General features: G+C 43.0%; 1 protein-coding gene across 1 annotated transcript in view; it reads left to right on the forward strand.

The window, feature by feature from the left end:
- Positions 1–231: 231 nt before the first annotated feature.
- SWAP70 (switching B cell complex subunit SWAP70) overlaps positions 232–26,110 on the forward strand; it is a 41,005-nt gene continuing 15,126 nt past the window's right edge. The window contains exons 1-4 of the mRNA XM_037402466.1: positions 232–686; positions 8,437–8,577; positions 14,683–14,856; positions 24,549–24,776. Of these exons, the coding sequence (XP_037258363.1) occupies positions 588–686; positions 8,437–8,577; positions 14,683–14,856; positions 24,549–24,776 (642 nt within the window). The 5' untranslated portion in view covers positions 232–587. The remainder of the gene's footprint in view (positions 687–8,436; positions 8,578–14,682; positions 14,857–24,548; positions 24,777–26,110) is intronic.

A 26,110-nucleotide genomic window follows, 5' to 3' on the forward strand; every position in this document is an offset into this window, starting at 1 on the left:
AATAAAGCTGGGGAAAAGTTAAATATTTTCTGGAATGTGTCTTGCATTCGCCATCTTCATGGTTCTGCTTAAACTCTATTAAAACGCTGCCGTTACCAGACCGTGAGCGGTGTCCGGGGCAGGACTGGCCCCGTCCCGCCGCCGCGCGCCCCGAGCCCGCGCAGGGGAGGGCCCCGCCCCCCCCCCCCCTTCCCCCCCCCGGGCAGTCCCGCCGCGCCGGCTCGGGCAGTGCGGCTGCGGCGGGGGGCGGGTTAGCCCCCGCCTGCCCTTTTTCCGTGGAGCTCCGTTCCCCCCAGCTGCACGCAGCCTTCCCCGCAAGCTGCGGTTTGGGGTTCCTGGGGCGGGGATAGCGCGCTTCTCCCGGCGCGAGCCGATCCTGCTGGGCCAACCCGCCGGCGCGGCCGGGGTCCCGCTCCCCTCAGGGCCCGGCCTGGCCGCTGAGGCGGGCCGTGCGCGGTCCGGGGCGGTGCTTGTGGAGCCGGGCAGGGCCGGGCACCCGCCCCTGGGGCGGGCGCGGCGGCGGGGCCGGGCGAGGCCGAAGGCGAAGGCAGAGCGGCCCGGGAGCGGCGGCAGCCGGCGGGCAGGCCATGGTGGGCCTCAAGGAGGAGCTGCTGAAGGCCATCTGGCACGCCTTCACCGCGCTCGACCTCGACCGCAGCGGGAAGGTCTCCAAGTCCCAGCTCAAGGCAAGCGGGGCGGCCCGGCCCGGCCGGGGGCGGCGAGGAGCGGGGGGCGGCGAGGAGCGGGGGGCGGCGCGGGGCGGTGGCCGGGACCTGGGTCCCGCCTGTGCCCGCCGCTCGCCTCGGCCGCGGTGGTGCTGGGCCTGGGGCCCGAGGCGGCCGCCTCGGGGCTGATGAAGGGGGCACGGCCACCTGTTGCCGGGGCCCGCCTGGGGGCTATCAGTCGCGTTTTGGCTGTCGAGGCCGCCGTTCCTCACGCCGCTCTGGCTCCTCCGTGCCCCCATCCAGCGGGAGGCTTGCGTGGTCCCTTCCTCGTGCTCGAAGGGGCTTATTTTCATTCTGCCCAGGCAAGGCTTTCATCTTCGCCGAGGTGTCAGCGCACAAACCCTTCTTGTGCTTCTGGTCCGCTTTCAACTGCGTGTCCTTGGTACCCTTTCTGGCCAAAAGCTTTTGTGGGGTAGCCACAAGGTCCCAGCTATAGGGGCTGGCTGCTTCCAAGTGAAATTCAGAGCTTGCCAAGGGGAGAGTGAGGTTCTACAGTGCTCTCTTATTTGGATATAAACAGGAGAATTAGTCAAGAGGCTCCAACTGTGCCATTCTTTCCTTAGCTTATACGCTGAAGTAATGTTTGTGCTCTTAAAAGAGCCCTCAGGCAGCTTGCTGAATCTGATCCCATCTTGGCCCCGCTTTATGGGACTGTCTTGGCCTGGGAATAATAGCAGGAGTCTGGCTAAATAAATATTTTTAATAAGAACGCAACACCTGTTGACTTTTGAGACTGTGGGTCCTTGCACAGAGTGCTGGAGTTACTTTGGCCACAACAGTTAGCAGAAGTTTGTTCCCTTTGCGGGATTAACTCCAAGAGAGAGGGTGGCTGTGCTGCAGGCGGTGTTTCTAAGTGTGGTTGTTAGCTAATGGACTTTACAAACAAAATCACCGCAATAATAGCAAAAAAAATAAAACCAAAAGTTTTGGCATTATGTAGTAAGCGTCCACAGCATGCAGTGTGCTTTGAGCAGCCTGTTCCTCTTCTCCTTTTTTTTGCTCAGGGCAGTCGGGCTGTGAGATACAGCCTAACTGTCAGAACTGACTGTGGGGCAGGAGTCAGGCAAGAGGCCAGACCTGACCGTGAGCTCAAGCTGAAAGTGTGTGCAGGTCCCATGTCTTTTACAGGTGGTGTCATGAAAGTGTTTGTGTTGCAGGATTAACTGAAGTCGTTGTGGAGTGGTGTTTTCTCACTGTCCTGTTTTTTAAAGGAATCCTGTCTTCCTGTCACATTGCCACACCTTGCGTGCACTTCTGCGATTTGAGTGCTCTGTGCATTCAGCTGGGAGGTGTGTCTGCAGCATGTGTTGTCGTGTCAGCAGAGAAGCTGTTGTTCGTTGCACAGGGGCTGGGGGGATATTAAATAGCTAAAGAAGCAGCCGGGATGCTGGCGGGCCTGTACCGCTTGTTCCAATGGAGGTGTCGTAATTTCTTTTCTAAGATCACTGACAGACCTAGGTGGGTTAAAACAGCAGTTATATTTCCAAACTGAAGCACAGTTACCTGTCGTGTCATGACACGTCCCCTCTTGCTAAACAGTTTCAATGGTTCATTCTGTCAGTCTGTGAGAGAGAAGGGGTAGAATGAACGCGGTGTCAAACTGATAGTCCTGCTTGGGGGAAAAAGTGTATGTTACGGTAGCAGTCCCACATCAGTGCAGTGGAAGGGGTAGGTAGGACAGCAAAACAGAAGTTCCTGTCTGATGTAGGGCTATGTTGTACTAAGAAGGTATTTGACAATGAAGTATTTCTCATCCACGTTACCATGAGGAAGATACAGCACCCCTATAAAATGGAGAGATGAGGCTTGGAGATAAAACAGGTTAGTAGACATGTGTGGCATTAGAAAAAATATGTTTAATGATTTAGTGAAACACCTGTATAATAAAAAAAAAAGGAAAAAAAGGAATTATTTTCTGAGAAGAGCATGCAGAGTTGTAACTTGCTGAACTCTTCCCTCCTCGATAAGAAAGCTCACTGACAGTGGATCTGTGAGTTGTGTAATCCAGTATAAGGTATTGTGGTCATGTTGCACAGGAGGTCCTCAGTATGACGTGGTGGCTGTTAAAAAGAGAGTGATTTCTAGTTTTTCTACCTAGAAGTGATCTTTGAGGCTTCCATAAAAATAAATAATTTTCATTAAACACGATGAGAAAAATAAATGTGTGTTATGTAGGCGAGGCCCTACTGTGAAGGGCTTGCATCATAGATTTGTTTTTAATATATGTAGATTAAAGGGGTGGAGCTGAACAAATTGGGTCTGTTGTGTAATCTGGAGAAATAGCAAACACTTGGAGGAAAAACTAGGACTTGCTTGGAACAGTAAGGATTTCATGGCATGTCTTTTATATGTTTGTATCTTTTGTATCTGAGCTGCTGAGAGAAGACAACCAAATCATTGCTCTGTAATTTTGAGTATTACCTGCTTCCAGTATGCGCTGCTTTTTTTTTTTCTTGTCTAATCAGTTATCCTCAGAACTTCTACTGTTACGCTGGCTGCAGATCTTACCCTTTTTTCTACATCAGCAGAAACATTTGTGTATTCCATTCCTAAATCACACCTTTAAATATGGACACAGTCATTACTGTGTCAGTGTGTTTCAGCACTTTCCAACACTGATACAGCAAAGCTACAGTGTAAGTTCTGTGTATGCAATTATAGCTGCTGTTGTGGTTTGAGCATGAGCTACATGCAAATACTTGCTTTCCTGTATTTAAATCCACTTTGATCTTTCTTGCAATCTGCAGTTTTAAAATTGACTTGTTTTAAAAGTTTCTGTAATGTGCCAACATTCAGTCTGATTTTCATCTGGATCTCGAAGCACTGTGGTTTTAAATGTAGTTACACTTAGCAGCCGGCAAAACTCCTTGTACTATGTGTGTATGACTGGAGTGTGGAAAGAATACGTACTAATTACTTTTTACACTGGAAGCTTTTCCTTACATTGCTTTGTGATTTGTCTCTGCTTAGGCAGTGGGGTTATTTGGCTGTTCTTGTTTCGTTTTGCATGCTACATTGGGGTGGATTTTCATAGCCTTGGATTCCTGGCATGATATCTGCAGAATGTGCATGGTGGCCACCTCATGAAAATAATGGTCTTGTTTGGGCCTGCAATATGGGGGCGACCAAAGATACTAGTCGGCTCTAGAAAACCTAAACTGGTCTTCAGTTGTATCTGGGATGTTATAGGATGATTATACCTCTTAACCTTTGTTTTGCCTTTTTACTATATGGGAAGTCAGGGGCTGATGGGAAGAGGAAGAATGGTGTAATCAAGGGCAAGAGAGACAGTCTGAACGGAGAGGAAGACCTCGAACAATGTAGCCAGGCACTGGAAGGGTTGAGAGCCTGTGACCAGTGGGCAGGACCCCAGCTGGACAATTGACTTTGTACGACATTGGAAGGATGGTAGGAAATTAGTCATTATGACTCATTATGAGAGAGTTGTACTCTGATGGTATTAATGGGGCTCAGAAGCGTCTGTACTAGGGAGCCGTGAGGATTTGTGTCTGTAAGCGGCAAGGGGATGGATGCCCCTCTTCCAGGAGAGCTGGCAGACCAAGGCAGCTTGTAGACCAAAAGAGGGGCACTAGGAAATGACGGGGCCATGATCCTGCACTCGAGAAGAGCAGCTGCTGGTGGATCAGCAGCCTGTTTAACCTTTGTCCATGAGGTTTTGTCAATTGGTTTCCAGGCAGGTGTAGAAGACAGGTCCAGTAGATGTAGGGTGTTTACTGGGAGCTCTTGCTAAGGGCCGGGAGCCGCAGAGCAGAAAGGCAGCTCCCTTGGCAACTGGGCGAGATGCAGGCTGGCACCAGTATGTGTTTGGGAGCCAAACGGGGGGTGCTGATAATGAAGGCAAGAGGAAGGGTGAGGTCGTCGAAAATGAAAACAAGGAGTCTGTGAGTGCCCAGGGGAGGAGTGGGGCAAAGGAAGGAATGGAGAGGTGACGTGGGTGAAGGGCACTAGCATCGGGAAGCTGGACTTGAAGACACTTGTCCAACGTGGAAAGAGCTTGCTGCCCTAGCCCCAGTGTTAAGTAATGAGACTCCAAATGGAGCATTTGCTGCCTGAGCAGATAAGGAAGCTGTACCTTGGATATGCTGTGATGCAAGAAACTGTATGCTTAAGACATACCCTGGTTGGAAAGAACTTATGCCTTTGACAGGGGGCATATATGATGTTGGTTTCCACACTGGTCAAAAAAGGAAAAGGGAAAGTACTTGTGAGTAGCCTTATTTTGGCTGGCTAGCTGCTGACATGGATGTCAGGGAGAGATGAGCCAAGAATGTCTTGGAATGAATTCACACGAAGCCACTGAATGGAGCTGTCGGGATCTGTGATGCCAACATTTTAAAATCTTAAAAAGAGCTGGGGGAGGGAAAGACTCCCCTGAAAGATGGAAAAGAGAGAGAAGAGAGTACTGAAGAGACTGACAATGGCCGCTGTAGGATTAGTCTGCCCTGTTAATGCTCCTTCTATCGCTGGGCCAAGTTTTTGTTGCTGAGCAGTAAGCAGTCTAGCAGATCTTCCTTTTCCCTTTAGAAACACAGATCACTCTTATGGACAAGGTTAAATGGAACTACTCAGATGGTAACAATTCAACACGTGCTTAAAGTTTTGGAAGATCAATGTTTTGCAAAATGGGAGCTCGGAGGGAAACAGCTATGGCGGAGTAGAGCTGGGCTCGAGATCTGCGCTCCAGCTAAAGCAGCGAGAGACTGGCCATGAATAAAGTAAATCCAGAGTCTGTAAGGACCTTTGGTGTTCAGCTTGCTTGTTTTATCTGGTTATTTCTATTTAGAGCAGACCACCTTCAGTATTCCCCAGGCACCACTAGGCATCTTTCTTAGCAAACTTTGCATTGAAAATGGAAGGATTGCACCCAGAGTGCCCTGGTTTTGTGAACCCATTGCAGACCGCTTGTACTGTCTCATGGGCGGCGGTCTGGGGGCCACTGCTGCACCCGTTTGCTGCAGCACACAGATGAGTCTCTGGCCTGGGGCAGGAGTTGGCTATGGCATGAAGGTAGATTGTTAAATGTGGCATCCAGAGCATAGTAAGTGATGAAGGAAGAAGCTGCCTAGCAACCCTGTGGGGATGGGGGAAATAATCTTTACCGGTGCAAAACTTCCTCATGGTTGACAGAGCTTCTGCAAGGCAAGGCGATTTTTTGTAGCCCAATTAATGTAGTACTCAGCTAGATTTACTTTTTTTTTTAAATTGATCATTAAAATAGAGTATGTTATGGTCCAGATAATGTGATCTGTGACAACAAAACAAAACAAAATGAGACCTCAGTGCAGAATTTTGTGGACTTACCCTACAACCAAAGAATTCAGCTGGCGCTTGGCCATGCTAGAGAATGGCAAGCTTTGGCAGGCACCAAGGAATTTCCTGAGTTACGAAAAGAGAGCACCGGGTACAGGAGAGATTGCAGAGAAGGCAGATCTTAGAAAGTTATTGCAAGTGGAATTCTTTCCTGGTAAATTGGTTGCTTGATGAGGAAAACACCTAAATTTCCAACAGCCCAAACCAGCAATAAGGCTGAAAAAGGGAGAAGAGAAACATGCAGAAAGGACATGATAAGAAGGTGTTTTATTGAGGCTTTTAAGTTATTTTAGTAATAAGCTTAAATCAGTTATGCTTTTTTAAAATTTTTATTAGCTGAATATTTTTTTACTTGTAGTATTAGCGACTACAGGCTGGTTGGAAAACTGAGATCATCTTTGTTTCTCAGAAATTCAAGAATCCCTCAGTCTTCTATAAATAACAGAAGCCTTAAATAGAAGGGGAAATACACATGATAGTATGGGTTTTTTTCCCCCCATATGTAAATCACATGGACTTAAATACTTGATTTAATGTGGTGGTTAATAAGGATGAACTGAAGGGAAAATACTGTTGATGTGGGGTTGTGTGAAATGCGGTAACTTCTAAATACTGTTGTGCTACTTTGGGAAATACAGCTTTTGTTGTGATATGGTTAATGCTATTATTTTTAAAGTTTAGCACCTTGTTAGTTCCAGTGGTTTAATGTTAGCATACGGCAATGAAAATAAGGATTTCTCATGGAAACGTATGCTTTTGTAAAAGGAAGTGTAAGTTTGGGGGTATGTAGAGAGGAATTCTCCTCTGAACTGAACTTGCATCTTGGGCTATCTTGGTAGGATTTTATGCTAACTAGTGCTTAGATTCTGCATATTTTCTTATTATACATAAGAAAAGTAAATGTACGTTATTTGTGGGGGAGGAGGGAGGAAGCCCAGGCGTTTTAAGTGTGTGGCATAGGTTTGATTTCCTAGGCTTTGACGACTTCAGACTTTCACTTCTTGTTTTGCAGCTACCCTGTCTCGACCGCACCTTAATAGACCTGCTTATAAATTTTCTGCACATTTTTTTACTGCTTTCTCTTTGCATCATTTGGGTCTGTTTTGTTTAATTTTATGCTGCAAAGTGAACAAGTAAAACATATTCCAAACTTCAGTTGCAGTCTGCCCTGTCTAGTTGTTGATTTTAAAAAAAATACAAGCAGCATGGCTTTCAAAGTTGCAGCCTGTTTTACTTCTGCCTAATTTTGTCTTACCTGTATTTTTTGCCTTTGGTTCTTAGTTACATTTTTTCAGTGCAGACTGTTCCTGGGCATGTGAAGTTAAACCCTTAACCCCGTTCCTGTAGCCAGTACATAGTCTTTGCGGGCTCAACTCTGCATCATGTCAAGGGGAGACGGGACCTGAGTGACAGCGTGTTTAAGACCCAGTGGGCAGCGTGTTACAGGACAGACTTGGCCTGAGACAGTGTGAACAACAAAAGGGATGGTGCTTTGCCTGCCTTAGGAAAACGCTGGTGGCACAGGAGTCGCTGCTACCCAGGCTCTGCCTTCCTGCTGTTGGTCCTGAGGTGTTGGTTTGTGCGTGCAAAACTCCTCCTAAGTTGAAGAAGTTGAGATGCATCAGCTACCAGTTAGTTTTCGATAATTCAGTACTTCCTTAAAACTAATCAAGTGTGTAGCTTCTTCTTGAAGGTCATTTCTCAAGAACAGATGTGAGTGCTGGTGGGTGTTAAGTTCTTGACATAATTCATGCAAAGGCCTTTTTAAAATAAAAATTTGAGAAGCTCACCTAAACCCTTCCCTTTTCTATAACATCACATTTCCTTTGCCAACTGAAACATGGGGTGAATGTTGAGAAGCAACCCGAAAGCAAGCGGATGAGAGAAATCTATAGTTAATGCCTTAATCTGAGTGGTCATTTCTTGTAAACTAAAGGTACATATGGAGCTGTTCTCTTCGTTACTCGTTTTCACTAGATAGTAAATATAATTTCAAAGGCTATGTGTTTGTGGTTGTTTTCTGTAGCTGTCTAATTTCACTCTGTAAATATTACTTTGGTGTTTCTGTATGCCTCTCCTGGTTTTCAAATGCGTAAGTGTATGTGTACAAAGGGTAGCTTCTGTAGCTCCGTTTCCACTTCTGTAGGAACGGACCTATCTGTGATCATATTGCTTCTGTAGGCGTGCAATTATCTGAAGCCACTGAATCATTGGAGTAAATTTTTAGTAATATTTTGGTTTTTGACAAAAATCCGCCCAGTAGAACTTGTGCTGATGTGAAAGTATCACTTTGTGCATGGTTCTGCTGCACGGTCCGCTCTGGAGGGAACGCAGCATGCTTAAGGCCAACAGCAGTCACTGATTTCTCTTCTGTCCTTAGGTCCTTTCTCACAACTTGTGCACAGTTTTAAATGTTCCCCACGATCCAGTGGCCTTGGAAGAGCACTTTAGGGACGATGATGAAGGACCAGTTTCCAATCAGGGTTACATGCCTTATCTAAACAAATTCATCTTGGAAAAGGTAAGTTTTGAGTTCTTGTGTTCTGGTTTTTCCCTTTACCAGGTTCGAGTGCCTTTAGAGTAGACTTCTGCTTGCAGGAGGCATGCTGGCATGGTGACATGCTCGTCGTGAGTGTGCCTGCGTGGGGTTGTGATGGGACAGTACTCTGGAGAGCCTCTGCCCTAAAATAGAAGGATGTGCTGTTCTCTACTTTTTTTTTTGTTCTCTCCTTGGTTTCTATTTCCTGTTACATCGGGTCATTGCCTAAGCTGTGTTCATGCAGAACCAGTTCATATTAATAAAGCAGCTCAACCTGAATTTATTTGAAAGTGTCGTTGTCCCATTTTATGCTACAGCTATAAATATTGTCATAGACTCCTTTGCAAACAGGAAGGGCAGAAATATCTTTAATGTCTGTTCACAAGGTATTTTAATAAATAGATCTCTCCAAATAGTTACAGTAGGTGACATTAGGGATGTGTAGTTTTGTCTTGCAAGTTCTTTCATGTGTGAGAACTCTTCAGTCTTCTGTTGTGCCTTGTTTTGGGGGAAGCTCTGGAAAGCCAGCATGTTTTCCCCTACTCTCCTCTGCATCGGTACTAAGATAGGTAGGTAGTGGGTTTGAAAGTGTGTGTGTGTGTGTAAGTATCTTCCTGCTTTTTTTCTGACAACTTCTGTTAAGTTACTGGTCTAGATGGTAAAAAACAGCCCAGGTAATAGTGCAAACATAGCAGCTTCAATACCACTGATTTCTCATACACTTGGGGGCTGACCCCAGAAACCCTCCAACTTTGATGTTGTAGCTGCAGTTCCATAGATACTTGCTTTCTTTTGTAATGTTAAGAAGTCCTGAAATGCCGTGCTGCTGAAAAGTCCAATGTAGCAATTGCAGGTTTTGCAAACTCCTTAGCCTGGTTTGCTGATTTTTGCTGCTTCTTTAATCTACATTTAATACTGGTGGAAAATGTGATATATATGATGTAGTCTGGCAGCTTGGAAACAGTAGAAGCTTCTTATACCTAGAGAGGACTTTAGCAACTCCTCTGCTTCTCTAGTCTGTGTTTCTCTTATACCCAGTGATGGTGTCCTGTTTTATGCGTGGGAGTTGTTGGCCATTAATACGCATAGAGGAACCTGCTTAATACCTTGGTTGTTTGATGCTGAAGATTCTTGCTTTGTCCCTAAGAAGTTTGTGATCTGATTTCCACTTCCTGTTGGCTGTCTAAGCTCCCGTTTGTATACAAATTTTGGGGAAAAAGAAAAGGCCGTTGTTTTGACCAAAGGTTTACAGTAGTAGAGTCTGAACCACAGTGGTTTTTGTTAATACTATTTGTAGGCAGTAGCAAGCCATTAAGTTAAAAAAAAAAAAAAAAAGAGAGAGCTATGGAAGGCTTTTTAAAATATAAATGTGCTTTATTGTTAAAGGGTGTTTATGAGAGGAGTAGTTATGGAAATGGAGAGCAATTGCATTTGAATAACACTAATTTGAAAATGAAAGACCTGGCTACACAAACAAGTGGGTGTGAATTTACAGTGTTTAGCTACTCTGGGACACCATCTTACCCCATGGTAAAAGCAAAGGACAAGCTACCTTGTATTCTCATGAAAGGAAATAGGTTGTTTTATTCATACACTGATCTGGCTTCTTATAATTAAAAAATGAAAATGTTAAGTAACAGGATTAAGTTACCTGTAACTTCATGTTATTTAATCCTGACTAAATGCTTGTAAACATTTTAGATATGTACTGTTAAAAATCAGTGAAAGTCTTTAGACAGAAGGCTATCTTTTTGGACTGGAAAAATCTTGATTGTGACATCTCATCTTTTACTTCACATCAGTGCCAAAAGACAACATGCAGTGGGATGAAGTCACTGGTTCATAGCATGTCTCCTTTGTTTAAAACAAACAAGCTAAAGCAGACAAGAAACCCCTTCTTTTTTCATTCTTTCAAGGGGTAATCTGTTCTTTTAGTTGGGGTGATTGTAGAACAAATGCTATTAATTTATGCTAGTAAGCAAGGCTACTGAAGAAGGACTGGTGCTTTATACCCCCAAATACATACGAAGTTCCCTCCATTTCCAGTTGTACAACTTTTGGTGAATTAATTGATTTGCGCAAGACCAACCTGCTCAAGAGAGGGTTTTTTTAGTTCAAGATATTTTGCTTTAAAACTTTGCTAAAGTAGTGAAAGAATGAATCCTTATATTTCTTTTAAAACAGACATGTAACTGTGACTTACAATTTTATTGTGAGGGCTTTGTCTGTTGTACTCTTAAATGCTAAGCTTTTGTATTTTTTAGTGCTGACTTACCTTGTGTTACCCTGCAATAAAACCTCTTTACGTAGAACCAAGGAATCATCAAGAAAGGAACAAGTTGGTAGTTTAATAAGGCAGATTGGTTGCAACTAATTTCCTTTATCCAAATAGGAAATTTGAATAAACAGTTTGATAATTAGTATTGCCTAATGGACAATTTCCAGTATTGTGCTGCTTGTTACTTTGCAGATAGATGTATCTAGGATTTTCTTGCATCTGAAACAAAATCTGGTTTTGTTCTGTAAATGTTCTTTTCAAGAGGGAGCTGCTGCTTGCCAACGTATCATCTTCAAAATTTGTTTTACTTGGTTTCAAAACCGTATTTTAGCATGTTCCATTGTTTACAATGTGTCTATTAATACCAATTGAAAATGTTTCCTTTTCAGTGGTGGTATTTTATGGCATGCCTTATTTATAGCAGGAAAAAGACATAATGGCAGGAGACAAAGGAGGACTTAGTTATAAACTTCAGGTCATCTCATCTTCTAGAGAACTTAGTGAGTGATAGTTACACTACCAATGCTTGTTATATTTTTGGAAGTGATCAAATCACTGGTACTTAAAACTTACTATGTTTTAGAGTTATTTGGTAAGATTATGATGATGGTAAATTCTACTTTGCCTATTAGTTGGAATTAAAGATCTAGAAAATTGTGTGGGTTTTGCTGCATTTTTCTTTTATTTTGTGATGCTTCTTAGAAAGGGAAGGTAGGTGTTTTTTATAGATCATGTTTTTATCTCTGTGAGTTCAAGCAGTTTTAAGGTTGGAAGGGTTGGTTCATTTGCATGTTTCATCATTTGGACAGATTCACAAATAAAAGTGATAGTTGTAGAGTTAATAGCATGGAGTACTGTAGAAGTTTTCAATTGAAATAGTGACTTCAAATAATTTGGACGAATTATGAAGTACAGTTAAAAGCATGTACTAGTGCACAGGAAAAATCTCTTGTACAAGGATTTGTTTATTAATTAAACAATGGAATTATATAATATTCACACAGGTTGCAAGCAGGATGAGTATTCTGGCCAAATAAAGTTGAAATTTTGGTTTTTCAGTGGAGTGTCATAAATTTCTTATTTTAGTTTTGTATCAAGATAATTTCAGTGTAGGATTCATAGTACAGTCTCACTGTAATGAAAGATGTTTTGGGGAATTCTCTTTGAATTTGAATACCAGGATAGCCTTTGATCCAAACTGTTTTTATAAATGTGTGTTTTGTTCATGTCATGAAAAAGCAATTGTATATGGGTTTATGACTGTTTTTTCCATCAGTTCCTCCTGTTTGAAAAGTTTCTACTTTTAGAGTTTCTTAACTAAGAAGTACTTTTACAAAGAAGTTAAAGTATGGCTTTAGAAACTGTTCAGATATTTTTGGTTTTTGAAACTATGCTTAGAAATGATCTTCCATAAATCCAGAGATGTTATTCATTCATATTAATTACTGTGTAGCTACTTACAGTGGAGTCTTGCCAGTCAAGGAAGCCAAAGTAGTACAGCCAAGACTTTTGTAGTATCAAGTTATCTCTAAAGCAATTTGGGTGTAGTTGTGGGATTTTCACCTTCCTTCCCCTCCCATCCCATGCGGATGTAATTGTAGAATGTAGGAACCAGGAATAGTTGGCATTGCTACATGAAATTGCCGAGGAAAATTTTTATTCTTCATTAAAGAGAACTGTTTAGTTCCATCCCTGACTCCCAATATCCACAGAACAACAATTTTGTAATTATATCCTTTATTTAACAGCCAGCCCGATTGTTTAGAAAAAAACACAGATGTGAATCAGAGTTAATTTGAAGAGCTGGGGCTTGTGTGCTTACCTGATTATTGTTCCTGAATAACTCCTAAACAGTGCCCCTGCTCTGGATGACGTGGGCCCCATTTCAGGATCAAGTCTGGATTTTGAAAAAAGGACTTAAGCGTCTAAAGTGGGACCGCTGGCACAGCGCAGGCTAGTCCCCTGCAGCAAAATGGTCCTGAAACCTGCTGCTTGGCTGCTGCCTAATTCTGGTGGCAGTGATGTGCTGTGGGTGACCTCGGTTTTGACATGAGTTTTCTGAGGCGCACACAGTCTGACTTCGGTAGGTGAGCACTTTCCTTTACCCCGGGCCTGTGCCTTTCTCCACCTGTCACCCTGTGGTCACTGATTGCTGCCGTGCTCTCAGATGTGAGCTCCATAGAGCAACCCACCGTATTTGTAGTGCTTGGAGCACTTGCCAGCTGGTGGCTGGAGGAAAGGAGATTTCCCACCCTGTCGGCATCTTCCTCGGGAGTAGCCTAACTGCAGTTCCAAGGTGGAAATGCTCATCGTCTGGGTGGGTGAAGCTGTTTTAGAAGTCAAAGTTAACTGGGCACGTTGGAGAGGACAGACAGGAAAAGGCACAGGCAGAAGTAGCCAAGGGATGAGGCACCTACAGAAGGAAGGGAAGAGAAGGAAAGCTGGCTTTAGCGCTTCTTCCAAAGGGTGTTCATTTGCTTAGCTGGTGTTTCATGCAAGACCAGTGTTTCTTGTGTGAACAACCAGGATGCTGAGCTTGTGGCTATAGCAGCTATAGCTCCGTCAGCTGTCACCTTCTTCAAAGGACAAGTGTGGCCTGTAGCTGGCCTCTTGCATTGTCACTTACATTGGTGGCCTGCTCTGCAGGCATGCAGAGTCTCTGGCTTTATTTCAGTCTTGCTTTTAGTCCTAGAAACTGTAATGTAAAGTGCTTCTTGGCATAGGGTTAGTTTCCTGTTTACTTCTGTCTTTTTTTTTTTTTTTTTCCTTCTCCTTTTTACTTTTTTCATCCACCCACATCAGTTCGTCCACTTCCTTAGTCTGTCTTGGACTTAGCCACAGTGGCTCACCCTCCACTGTTTGACCACTTACCAGACTGGATAGGAAATCATACAGTTTGCAGTGGTGTGCCTGAAGCATCTAAGATGCATGGTTTGACCTATCATAAGAAAATGTCACTGAATGTTACTGGTGTCATTGCCACAAGAGTAATGACATGTTTCTTAGACGTGTTTTCTGAAATCTCAAGGGACTTCCATTACAGTGCAGAGGGTGCCTTTATCAGTTACATGCTGGCGAAGAAACAGCATTGCTAAGCTGTAGGGAGATAAATAGATCTATCTCTAGCATAAATGAGGGTTTAAAAAGAAAATAAAGGAAATGAAAGCTTTTGCATATGTAAATAATTCACAGATGGGTAATGTACAGTTGCTAGGGATGATAAAGGATAACGAAAACAAAAGGGATTTTTTTTAATCAATAAGGTGAACATTTGCAAGTCTGAGAAAAAGGAAGAGTTTTAAGTGGATTAGCAGTCAAGAAAAAAAAATTATTACATGTTTATGAATATCCTATAAGAGTTATGTTTGAGTAACATGAAATGGAAAAACACATTAAAGGTCTTTCCCAGCTGTTGTTCCAGTATCGCTTTTAGCATATCCACTCAGTAACTCAGTGCAATAGAAGGGCAGTCGGAGCTAAGAACGTTATGAAGACGGTTTGGAAGCTGAAGTTAACGTGCTCGAGGAAAGGCAGGATGCAGTGTAGCCTCCTTCACATGAAGTCAGGGTGCTATTAACATGACCAGAAATGGAGGTTGGATGTCGATTTTGCTGGAAGAAACTCCCTAGCTGACCCCATGCAGGAAGTCAGACTAGGCTGCTACAGTGCTTTTTTTGGGCCTTGACATTTCTTGCAAGCTAGAATTTTCTTGGTGCTTATTGTATGATTTAGCCTGTTAAACTTTGTCTGTTTGTTATTCTGTGCCATTTGTGCATATTAATTTTTTTTGTTTGATTTCTTTGTTTTAGGTGCAAGGAAACTTTGACAAAGTTGAATTCAACAGGATGTGCTGGACTCTCTGTGCTAAAAAGAGCCTCTCTAAAAGTCCTTTGCTGATTAGTGATGAAGATGCATTTAAAGTGTGGGTTATTTTTAACTTCTTATCAGAGGACAAATACCCTTTAATCATTGTACCTGAGGAGGTAAGAAGGAAAAACTTAAGCCGTTTAACACCAGTTTTCTTAATGTCCCAGTTGGATTATGTTAATGTTTGCTACTCTCTGGAGACTTAAGAGAAAATAATTGTTTAATATAAAACTTTTATTCCCCCCTTTTAATAATGTAAGCCCTCGAGTGCTTTTCTTTGTCTTCCAGGGTGCACATGTGAGGATTCCCACAGGATACTTTAGATATTGATGGCTATGCGTGCCTGTCATTTAAAGTCTGGACTGAATGGGATGTGCTGCTTGCCCCCCAGTAAAAAGCTTATTTTGATCTTGTGTGGGCTGACTGGTGCTGGGGATACTAGCTCCAGTATCAGCACTGGAGCTGTTGAGGTTCTTGCTTCACTCATGAGTAGTGCATGTATGTGATCTTTAATCACTGTGCTTGCTTAAATGTGATGAAAATTTTGCACAGTTAGTATATCAGTATGATTCTAAGAAAAAATTCTCCCCTCTGCTTTGTGTTACTGTGACTTGAAAGACTCTTCAGTCTCATGTCACTCTCCTGATGAAAAGGGAAGGTATAAACTTTTCTGGTGGTGTCCGTTTCTGATCAAAGGCAACCACCATCTGAACACTCTTGCTTGAAATGGTTAAAGGAATAATACCAGAGAAATCTATACTTTTAAGTTCATGATCAAGTATGGGCAATGCTCAAATAGGTATTTTAGCCCTAAAGCAAGATTTTGGTATCTCCATTATTCTCCACTTCGAGAGGGGAGGGGTGAGGGAAAGAAGCAGAAAGATCAGAGGTGTAGGCATAAATAATCTCTTGCAAAACTGTATACAGAAATCCCAGGGGTTTTCAGTTTAGCACTGGAGTGCCTGTTAATAAATAATTGCAAATTGTTGAACAGTCAGGGATTAAAAGTCTCATGTACATGCCACTATGATATAACTGCTGGACTCCAGTAACTCCCCTATCAAAGTAATCCGCTTGGTTTTGCCTTATCACTCAGTTTTTAGCAGGAGATTTTCACTCTGTACGGTATCTGTTTTTGCTGAACTGCTGATGACAAGGCCCTACCTGGCATGCTATATTCCCATGAGAAAGGGGCCAGTCTTCTTGCTTGCTTTCCTGTTTTTTCTGTCAGTTCTGGGAGGCAGGGATCATGATTATAAAAGCTAAAGATAGGTCCTTTCTTAATGGTGCCAGGTTTACCTTGAGTGTAATGTCAGAGCCACTAATAAATGTCAAAGCTGGGACTCAAATCTGTGTCTCTGGTTTGTCATTTTATTCCCCGCGGCGCAGCCTGGCTTACCTAAGGGTAGCTGTTTCACTTCTCCTTATTTGTTGCCGTGGTTAACAGCTTCAGACCTGCCAGTTCTGGGGCACTGGCATTGCTCAGTTCTCCCCCTCCACCAAGCAAGCCCCCAGATTCTTGCTGCCTTCTGTAGCTGATGCCGGGTCATGGCAATGTGTCCGTTTGTTGGCAGACAGGCTGTAGAGTTGGCTCCAAGCCTAAAACAGGTTTTCCAGATTTCATAGCTGCTGTTGTTTGCTTTCCTTCCCATCCTTAATGTCCAGGATTAACCTGTATTGCTCTTCTACTTGGATTATTTTTAAAATTCTTAGGGTGGGTCTGTGTCTGCATCTCTGATTACGGCAAGACTTAAGTTGTGCAATACTGTTTAAAGAAAGCTTACAGAGCCTGACAAAGAAAGGCTGCTCTGTTCTTATCGTATACAATGCCTGTATTCACTCTAACCTTTTGCCTTAGACCACATAGGTAATGCAATCAACCGGTGGAGGAATGCTGTCTGTCGAATTCACTCCTTTCTGGTTTGCACTGGTCCTCCATTGGGTTCTCTGTGCTTCTGGAAAAATCCACATTTACTCATTTACCCTTTTACACAAAATTCCAAAAGTGAAAATGCAGAGTATCAGTTTTGGTCAGTTTTGCTTTTTCTCAGTGTGACCTTTCTCTGCCTTTTTAAGTTCTTACGTCTGGCTGTTTTTTATGTTAAATCTCAACTCCGGGTTTGCAAAGCGTTTGGTTTCGTACAAACTTGTAGTTGTTGTCTTAATGCTGAGAATTTCTACCTGAAAATAACTCTTTTGAACAGTACTCAAAATGATACTGATACCTAGTAAAGGTATTTTTCTTTCAATTTACTTTTTATGTTTCCTGAGTTCATAATAAAGCTTGATCATGTATTTAGTCTTCACCACTTTTTATTGCATCCTTTCATTTAATTACAAAATGGCTTGCCCATGATGTATAAAGCGAGGGGGTTTTTGCAAAGTGAAGAACAGAGTAGGGTGATGGAAGCATTGCTGTTTATGTTTTGGTGAGAGCAGTGTAAACCTCTCATGGGTGAGAATTGCTTCCCTGGGAGCAAGCTTGCTTTCCCTCCCTGTTGCTCTCTTATCGTTGGCTGAGAGCATTGCAACACGCTACCTACTGCAGTTTCTGGCTTGGAGTCCTTTGTGTGGGATCCAGCTGCTTCCCTCCTCCCTCCTATCTCTTAGGCTTTTGGGTTTCAGAGATTTTGCTTCCCCAATATAAGTAACTAGGAAACTTGCTTTATACTTTCAGGTTGGAAGGGTGATCCCTTGAAGGATTGTGGATGGGAAGATTATAACAGAGAGGACTTCTTAAGTCTACTGAATGTGTTGATACAACTTCATGTGGTTGTGAGGATGCCTTCTGTTCCTTCATCCTTGGAGGAGCTGCTCTTTGAGACCTGCTTGGGGGTCTGGCTTTCCTTTTTTAAAATGAGATAGGTGGTTTCAGGACTCATTTGAATTTCATATCTGGAAAACTCTCCAGTTTGGGTGCAGTTTCACCTTCTTTGCACTGTGCTAAATACTGAGGCTGCTATCCATCCTTCCTGCCCACATTGTGTACTTTTGTGCGAAGACAGTTGTGCTAGTCCTTTCATATTAGAGAGCTAATTGTGGTGGGGCTGTTACCCCCATGTGTGAAGTGTTAAGTCCTGATTCCCTGCGCAGGTGTTGAATAGGCAGCAAACTGGGAACAGCTGCAGCTCAACCAGAGAAGGGAAAACAGGCTACTTTGGAAATGTTTCGGAGATGCAGGCTGAAGAAGGGTTTAGAAAGAGCAAAGTGAGGAAAGGAGTTACAAAGAGGGAATTTGAAAGCAGTGGAGAGGTGGCCTAAGGACCAGAAGTTGTTCGTTTAGGAGAGGCCAACTGGAAGCCATAGGCAGTATTTGGTCTGTGCTCCTCACCTGCTGTGGAAAGAGAGATGGCAGCCCTGCACTCGAGGGAAATAAGGTTAGTAAAATCCAGCATGGGGAAGGGCTTGGGTTGGGCTGTGCAGTTTTGGGATGTGGCTTCAAGCTTCATAGCATCCCTCTGTGTTACAGGGAGAAGTCAGGTCACAGGGAGACAGGAGCTGGTGGCTGTGCAGCGCACTGGGCTCGGCTGGTAGTGTTGTTGCTTCTGCTTGTTACTGGTGGGCAGCTGAGAGCAGTTAGGACGGTTTGAAAGGAACGGAGATCCATGAATGTGTATTTTGCAAAGGTGCTCATGTCCGAGGGAAATGCAAAATGGTATAAAATCTGAAAGCGCCTTCCCCTTTGAAGTGAGAAACCTTGGTATGCACAAAGTCAAACACTTCTGTGGGCTGGGTAAATGTGGTATTTCACAGAGATACTGGACTGGAGGAAAACAATGCTGTACTTTGTTTGCTCTAGTTAAAATTAGTCCTCATGGACAGTTTTCAGAATTAATAGAATTCTTGGCTAACAACAGGACTGCCTCCTGGTGCAGTGGGCAGAACTTCAGCAAGCAGCTGTACTGCTGACGGGCCCGGAAAGCGGAGGGCCGGGTGGGAGCTCCTTCCTCTCCCTGCAACTGGTCTTTTCCATTAGATCATCTGAGACACAGACATTCAAGTGTGTGTTTCCTTCAGCTCTCACAGGCATTACCTCTTCCATGAGAAGTAAAAATTAAAGGGAAGAAAGGTGGACAGAAGTGTAGCCATAAGAAGAGAAATATTCCTAAATCTGTCTTGAGCTTTCCTTTACAACTCACCTCTTAGTTGTTACAGACTTACTTGCTTGCTTTGGTGTTAAGCAGATGCTTTCTGTTTTATACAAAGGTTTCCAAACACTTCCCCTTTCTTATTTCTGGACGTGTGACTGCAGCCTTGGGAATGCTTTATCACCTGAAAGCTGTGGTATGTGGTTAGCTGTGTTTCTGGGCCACCCTTGATGGTGAAACTCACAGATACGTACACTGCAAGCTGCGTACTCTTTGTGTGTGAAATCTAGTGTTCATGTGACTTGGTTTAAATAAGCCAAACCTATTTGTTGTCTTTGCTTTTTAAGCCTGGCTTCTTGAGGAAAGAAGATTTCTGCAGTCATTTTTCACTTGTCCTCTAGCCTTCAACTATCCTCCTAGTTATGACAAAGAGGGTCCAAACCTTGTGTGGCTCTCTGTGCATTTGAAAATGGGGTAATGTTTTTTAGACTGAGGAGGTGAAAGTCTGAAGCTGTGCAGTGGTGATTTTTCTGGAGGTATATCTTGCAGAAAAAGTTTTTTTGTGACTCTGTTTGCTTCCTTGTTGTGTATTCTAGTACCAGAAACTGGTACAGTGGATGAAACACTGGGAACTGAACGTTGGCCATTCAGAAATAAAATCAAACCTGATAAAACTAGAACGAAAGTTGCTTGTGTGGGGTTTTAATTGACCCATGGTCTCTGTAAGTTGATGATGATGGTTATAAAGATTAAATCACTTATGACTTCCGTCAGTTCTACCCGTTTCACTACACTTTTCCTTATCTATTGCTGCAAAAAATAAGTTTTCAGCTTGTGCAGCAGGTTGTCCTTAGGATTTACATGGTTATGTGTTACACTGTGGTTTGAGTTGACCTTTGTTATAGTACTGCATGCTAATTTAATTTAAAGATAAAAGAAGATACTACAGTGGATAATGGACACAGTTTTGCTGGTGGAAAGGAAGAAACAAATATTTGACTTAAAATAAGTGATGTTCTGATGGGATGAAAAAAGGAGTTGATGATGACTGTGAAAGGGGACATGATTGCTTTCAAGTTTCTTGCCCAGTAACATAAGCTTCCACAGAACTTTGTACCATGTGAACAGACTTCTTACATCTGTTCTGTTAATATCGCAAACCTTATTTGAATAGCGTGAACCAGAATAGCCTTGTCTGCCATGCTCTGCTGGGCATGAAGGTCTCCTTGACATTATTTTTCATCTTCCAAGAGACCCACTTGTATATCAGAAAAAATATGTGAAACATTTGTGATACTTCATTCCCCATGAAGGATAGTGCCAGGAATACCTGGAAAAGAAAAACAAATAGGTATTGAAACATGGGAAAAGAAAGTGCCCTCTGAAACAAGATACCAGACAGGCTCCATAGCTCGTGTTAAAGAGCCTCTGTTCTCTGTATTATTTTTGCTTCCTCTTGGCTGAATTCTGCCCAAAAACTTTCTGTTGATTTGAGATGGAAGCTGTTTTTCGTACTTTAGAACCAGTTGGTCCGTACTGGCATATGCAGTGTTACAACCCCCACCGTGTTTTTATACCTGTACCTGAAAGTAAGGTCCAGTCACAATAGCAGCAAACATTGCTTCATGTTTGCTTTTTGACACTCTACTTTTTAACCACGAGAGTAGGTTATGTTTGAGCCAGCAGACTTAACTTGTCAGTAATTTGCTGAGTTGACACGTCTCTTTGTGGAGGAGGGGAAATGTCGTTTGCTCTCAGAGGTTCCTCATTTGAGCACATAATGAATGGTCTCTTATTTGCTTCCACACTGATCCAACTTATTTCTGTTTACCTTGTGCTGTTCCATATTCATACCCCACCAAAATGCACTCTTGTTATTGAGCAGATGTGTTAGATAAAATTTTTCTGGGGACTTTGATTAGCCATGTATTTAATCTGAATGCAAGGTGAAGCTTGAAGGTTTTTTTTTTTTATTTTAGAAATTAAATTGTAGTATGCAGAGGTCCTTTTCCAGTTAAGAAGAGTTAATGTTTTTTAAAATAATGAGATATTTTATGTACTTTAATAGGATTATAGGATATCTGTGGTCATGTTAGTGACTTGTAGATAGGGGTTAGCAGATAGGTTAAATCTGTTCTAATAATCAAAATAAGGTAAAGTGTGTACAAATGACATTAAAGAAAAAAGATATGTTTACTTATTTTCAGTGCATTCCATGATAATGTGTGCTAGCCAAGAGTTTTGCATTGCTTCCTTTCCAGACAATTAGTTTGTTCATATGGCTTGAGCAAAAAGGTGAAAAAATTTTCCACGCATGATTTTTTTGGTGTGTGTCCCTCTGTCTGCAAGTGAGTCCTAGTACTCTGAGATAATTAACCAAAGGAATTTGAGAGCTGCATGCCTCAAGCCGCGTAATAGGTTGTGAAATCTTGGAGAATATGTTTTAGAGTTGAAGTTCATTAAGTTTTAATGATTTTTTTTTTTTTAAATTACCATCTAGCATTTTGGCATGTATATTATCTACCTAATTAAGCCTCAGTTATTTAACCTTTCCTTTTAGCTAAAGTAACAGGGTAGTAGTTCAGAACTGCTGCTACTCAGAGGGACTGAGCTGAGTGGCAGAATGTTTTGAATGTGGGGAAAAAGAATACTCCTGCATTGATGCCAGAGCTCATTTCAGCTCATCAGATCCAGGCTTTAGGAGGTTTGTTTTGAAACAGGTTTGCAGTGCTACTGTTCTTGCATGCTGTGAAGGGCTTTTTTGGGTTGTTGGTTTTTTTTGGTTTTTTCTTTCTATAAAACGTGTCTGGAGTAGGAAGTAAGCTGCTTCCTGCCCTTAACTGAATGCTGAGGATTTATGGTAGTTGATGCTCAAAAGCCTTGGATTAGTTATTTAACTTAAGGAATTTGGAGAGTGAAAATACGCAAAGCGTATTTCAAAGATTTTTTAAAAGGAATTCGTTACTGAATTTTAGAGAAATCTAGTAAAAGATACATGTTGACTGCTTGGGAGGGCATGTTAAAATTTCCTTGCTATCACGTGACTATATTAACTTTCAGTGATTCCGAGCTGTGCGCGGAGCCACTACAAAGCACAGTTTTATGACTTGTGGTGAGCAGCCTAAGCGTGAGCCGCAGTGAACATGGCACCGCAGCAGCGGGAGGCCCATGGCACCCTCTCCAGCCTGCGTGGAGGGGGCAAAGCAGGTGTGCCCTCTCAGGGGGGTGATTGCCTCAAATGGCAGATGGGCACAGCACAGAGCTGAAAGTCATCTCGGCCGATTACCTTAAACCTCACGGTACCCTGTGTTAGTCGCAGTTGTCTGCAATTTGAACGCCACTTTTGCAGAGGCCTCTGTTCAGATTGTATCTTTGCAAATAAGAATTGCATGAGCAGCTACGACTACTTAAATGCCTTACTCATGAAGCTGAAAGGAAAAGCAGTGCTCTCCACAACTTCTGTACCCACCCTGGAGGCGTATTCTGTGCCTGGCTAGCCTGTCTTCTCTAAGACAGTCCTTAAGAGGAGGATGTGACAGCCACGTCTTGGAGGGGTATGTGCTTCCTGCCCATTCAGTGGAGTGGGAACTTTCCTCTAGACAGCACAGCAGCTTTAGCTTCTCCATTTTGCTGTAGCGCTAGTCAACACGCTACTGGAGTAGGGGCTGTGAGACTCCGAACAGTTACTGAGCTAAAATAGTAAGAAAAGCGCACCTGTCTGTAGGGTGACTTTGGTAATTTACTGCTTTGCCAGATGAGTGTGTTCTGCCACAGACTTGTGTGTTTTTTGATCGTAGATGTGCGGAAAAGGAAGGGACTTGCCTGTACTAGTTGCAAGAGAGAGAAGCAGCAGCCACAAAATTAGCATGTATGTTGCATCAAAACTGTGAGCCCTGGGAGTCCTTGGGGGGGAAAACCCACTTCTTTATTTCTTTGTACTCACAGATCTCTTGTGCAGGGACTACTAGGTCCTCAAAGACTTATTAGACCAGCTGAAAGTGGACTCTCGGCTCTAGCTGGAGAGTTACTCTGTGGTGAAATGTCCTCTGGCTCTCTCAGCCAGTGCTTTTCTCACCTGTAGGAGAAATTCCATTGTGTTTTCAAGCAGCGCTGAGGAACAGAGGTGAATTAGCTCTGGTGATTAGAAAAATGAAGTCCTGGAAATAATTTGGTTTCCACCACTTTTCAGCGAGGGATGTTCATGCTGTACAACTTAGTAATTGTTGATAATGCGATTCAGACTCCTGAGTCACTTAGTGTTTCCAAAACTACACCTAAAATAGGTGAACTGAAAGTGAAGCAGACTGCCCTGGAGGACTAACTTCAGAAAAGCAGCACTTGAGGAAACCGGTGGTATTTCTTTGTGCAGAGAGAGAACCAGGAAGGATTGTGTTGCTTTCCCTCCCCGTGTCCATGGAGCAGTGTGCAGTTCCCACCCTGCCACGTCCCTCAGGCCTGCAGAGAATCAGGGCAGCTGGATGAGCCCTCGCCTGCAGCTTTGTGGACCAGCCTCCCGGGAATCGGTTGTGTGCTCACCTGGTGGTGGCTGGAGGGAAAGGCCACCAGCCCTTCAGGGAGCTGCTGCTGCCCTGTCCCCATGGTAGTGTGCCCTGGTGCGGGGTTACTGAGCACCTTCTCCCCAGGCTTCCTCCTTAGGGAGGGCGCAGGCAGCTTTACTGGCTGCCTTGGCTGGCTGCTGAAGGCGGTGGCGTTCCCTTTGAAGCTGGCAAGGAAACACAGCGAGCGTTACCCAAAATAGCAAAGGCCACACTAATTTGGTCTGTCTTCAAAACTGGGTTAAATGGTGTAATTGGTATCCTGTGACTTCAATCATAAAAACTTAGAAGCCTGGCTTTTACTTTGTTGTGTAGAGAGGTCTTTGTAGGAAGGCTCTCGCTAATTATTTTGTGTAAAAAGCCATTAAAAGCATCTTACACGTGCTCAAAGCTGTAGATGGTCTAAGTTTAAAATACTGCAAACTAAAGAGTGAACATTGATGTGTTGAAAAACAACATAAAAAAACAGACAGAAGAAGAAACCCAGCCTTCTTTCCCTCTTTTTCGTTCTTGTGTTTATTTTGACTAGTGTTATTACCCTGTGTATGGTAATGCATACAGAATGATTAAAGGAAAAGGGGAGTTTATTTTGGTAACAATAAAAGCGGAGGTGAAAAATTTGTTCTTTTTACTTCTCTTGATAGCCTGCCAAGATTGTGTCCAGTGATGGGCGTGCTGAGAGCTAGTGAAGAGGGGTCAGGTGAAGACTAAGATATGTGATCGTACCTTGGTAGTTTTTATTTCACTTGTTGTCCAAACTGCCATCTTTTCTGATTTTTCCTGATTTGTTTGCTTTTTATCTTACAAGAATACTTTTTAAAACTTGCTTTCTCACACCTCAGCCGTCACGGTTTGGAAGCTGTGGCAGGGAAGGTCCCGTGTGTTGTGTAGGAATCTGAAATATTGAAAGAGGCTGCCAGGCTCAATTCTTTGTGTCCTTATGATGAAGAGAATAGCTACAGGATGGGCTTGGCAGTCAAAAGTTCAGCTAAAGCAGGAGCCTAAAGTCTTTGCTAATTAACCCACCTGCGTTTAGGGGCCCGCGTATGAACCTAGGAATCCAGCTGTAATGATAGTCTCTGGAGAAGCTTAGTTTACAGCTGTGAAACGCTTGATTTCCATGCCTGCTGAAAATGATTGATGTCTGTTTGTATTTCTGTACAGATTGAATATTTACTTAAAAAACTCACCGAAGCAATGGGAGCAGGCTGGCAGCAAGAGCAGTTTGACCATTATAAGATTGCTCTCAATACTAGTCGAGAAGGTCTTTCTGCATGGGAGCTGATCGATCTCATCGGAAGTGGGCAGTTTAGTAAAGGAATGGACCGACAGACCGTGTCCATGGCGATCAATGAAGTCTTTAATGAGCTCATATTAGATGTACTCAAACAGGTAAGAACCACAAAGAACTAATGCTGTAAAGCAGAAAAATGTATTGCATAATTAGAAAATGTTTAACTTGTACTGGAATTTCTTTACCCAACGGATAATGACCAGGGCAAAATTAGGTAAATTACTTATAAGGGTTCTTTAATATGAGCTTATTTCTATAAAGGGAAATTGTGCTGCTGTTCAGATTGTTGAAATTGTTGTAGTATTATGAATGACTTGCTTTCTGGGAGAGTTTGTTTTTAGAAAGTAAAAGAAGTGTGCTCTGACTTGAAATACAGCCTTTTTTGTACTAAACTGCTAGCTAGCTGACAGAATAGCTGCAACGCACTGTCAGTTCTTATACTGGTGGCAACTCTCCAGTCTTTGAAAATGCTTTTTTCTAGTTTCAGTTATGCTGTAGCAAATAAAAGTTGTACAGGTGATAACTTATGTGTTCAAACAAGGGGGTCCAGACGAAGGTGTTGCTCCAGCTGAAGGTGCCCCACTTCACCAGGGCAAGGCGTGTAGAAGAGCTCCAGAGCACTCTCCCTTCGTGTTCTGCTTAGCAGGCGATGTGACTGACAACTGACTGACCTGTACTCAAACACAAGAAGACATGCTGGCCTTCATATTCTTAGCAAACTTCTGTCAGTCTTCGGCTTCTTCAGATTTCCAGTGGCTGGATTATCAGTTTAGGAAAGGCTTTAAAAGCTGCATTTCTCTCAGGGGAAGTATAAATATCACAGGGACCTGCGGGGTCACAGCGAGCTTACCTAGAGAGCTATTTAAAATTGACTTTTACCTGACAGAGAGTTTTTTTATCTTAGATTTCTTGGTTTCTTGGTGAGGAAAGAAACAAAAGTTTTCTTGGCAGGCTTTCTTAAGCTGTTCTGAAGAAACCATCAGAAGGTCTTGGCACAGGAAATTCTTTCAGAATATCCACAGAACAATGCAAAAGTCTATTTTTGTTAACTGCTGGTTGCCTGTTGGAGGTGAGGGCTGGACACACACACAGAGTCAGTTGAGGGCAAAACTAAGTCATTCTGCTGTTTAATACCACGAAAATAAAATAACCAGTGTCAGGTCAGTCCTTCCACGTGAAACCTGTGAGAAAATGGAAACTGCATTTCTTTTCAGTTCTGATATTGCATTGTGGTTGTGTTGTTGTGTGTCTCGCCCTGCCCCCCCCCCCTTTTTTTTTTTTTTTTTTTTTTTTTTTTTTACTGTCTCCTTTCTTTCCTCTCTTGGTGGCTTGGCCTCTTTCTTGAGGATGTCTGAGTGCCTTGAATGGTTCCTTGACATTTAAAAATAGTTTGCGTCAAGATTTGGCCCAGTGCCTCCTGGATAGTCACTGG

This window comes from Falco rusticolus, chromosome 10, assembly GCF_015220075.1.
Source record: "Falco rusticolus isolate bFalRus1 chromosome 10, bFalRus1.pri, whole genome shotgun sequence".
Lineage (NCBI taxonomy): Eukaryota > Metazoa > Chordata > Aves > Falconiformes > Falconidae > Falco > Falco rusticolus.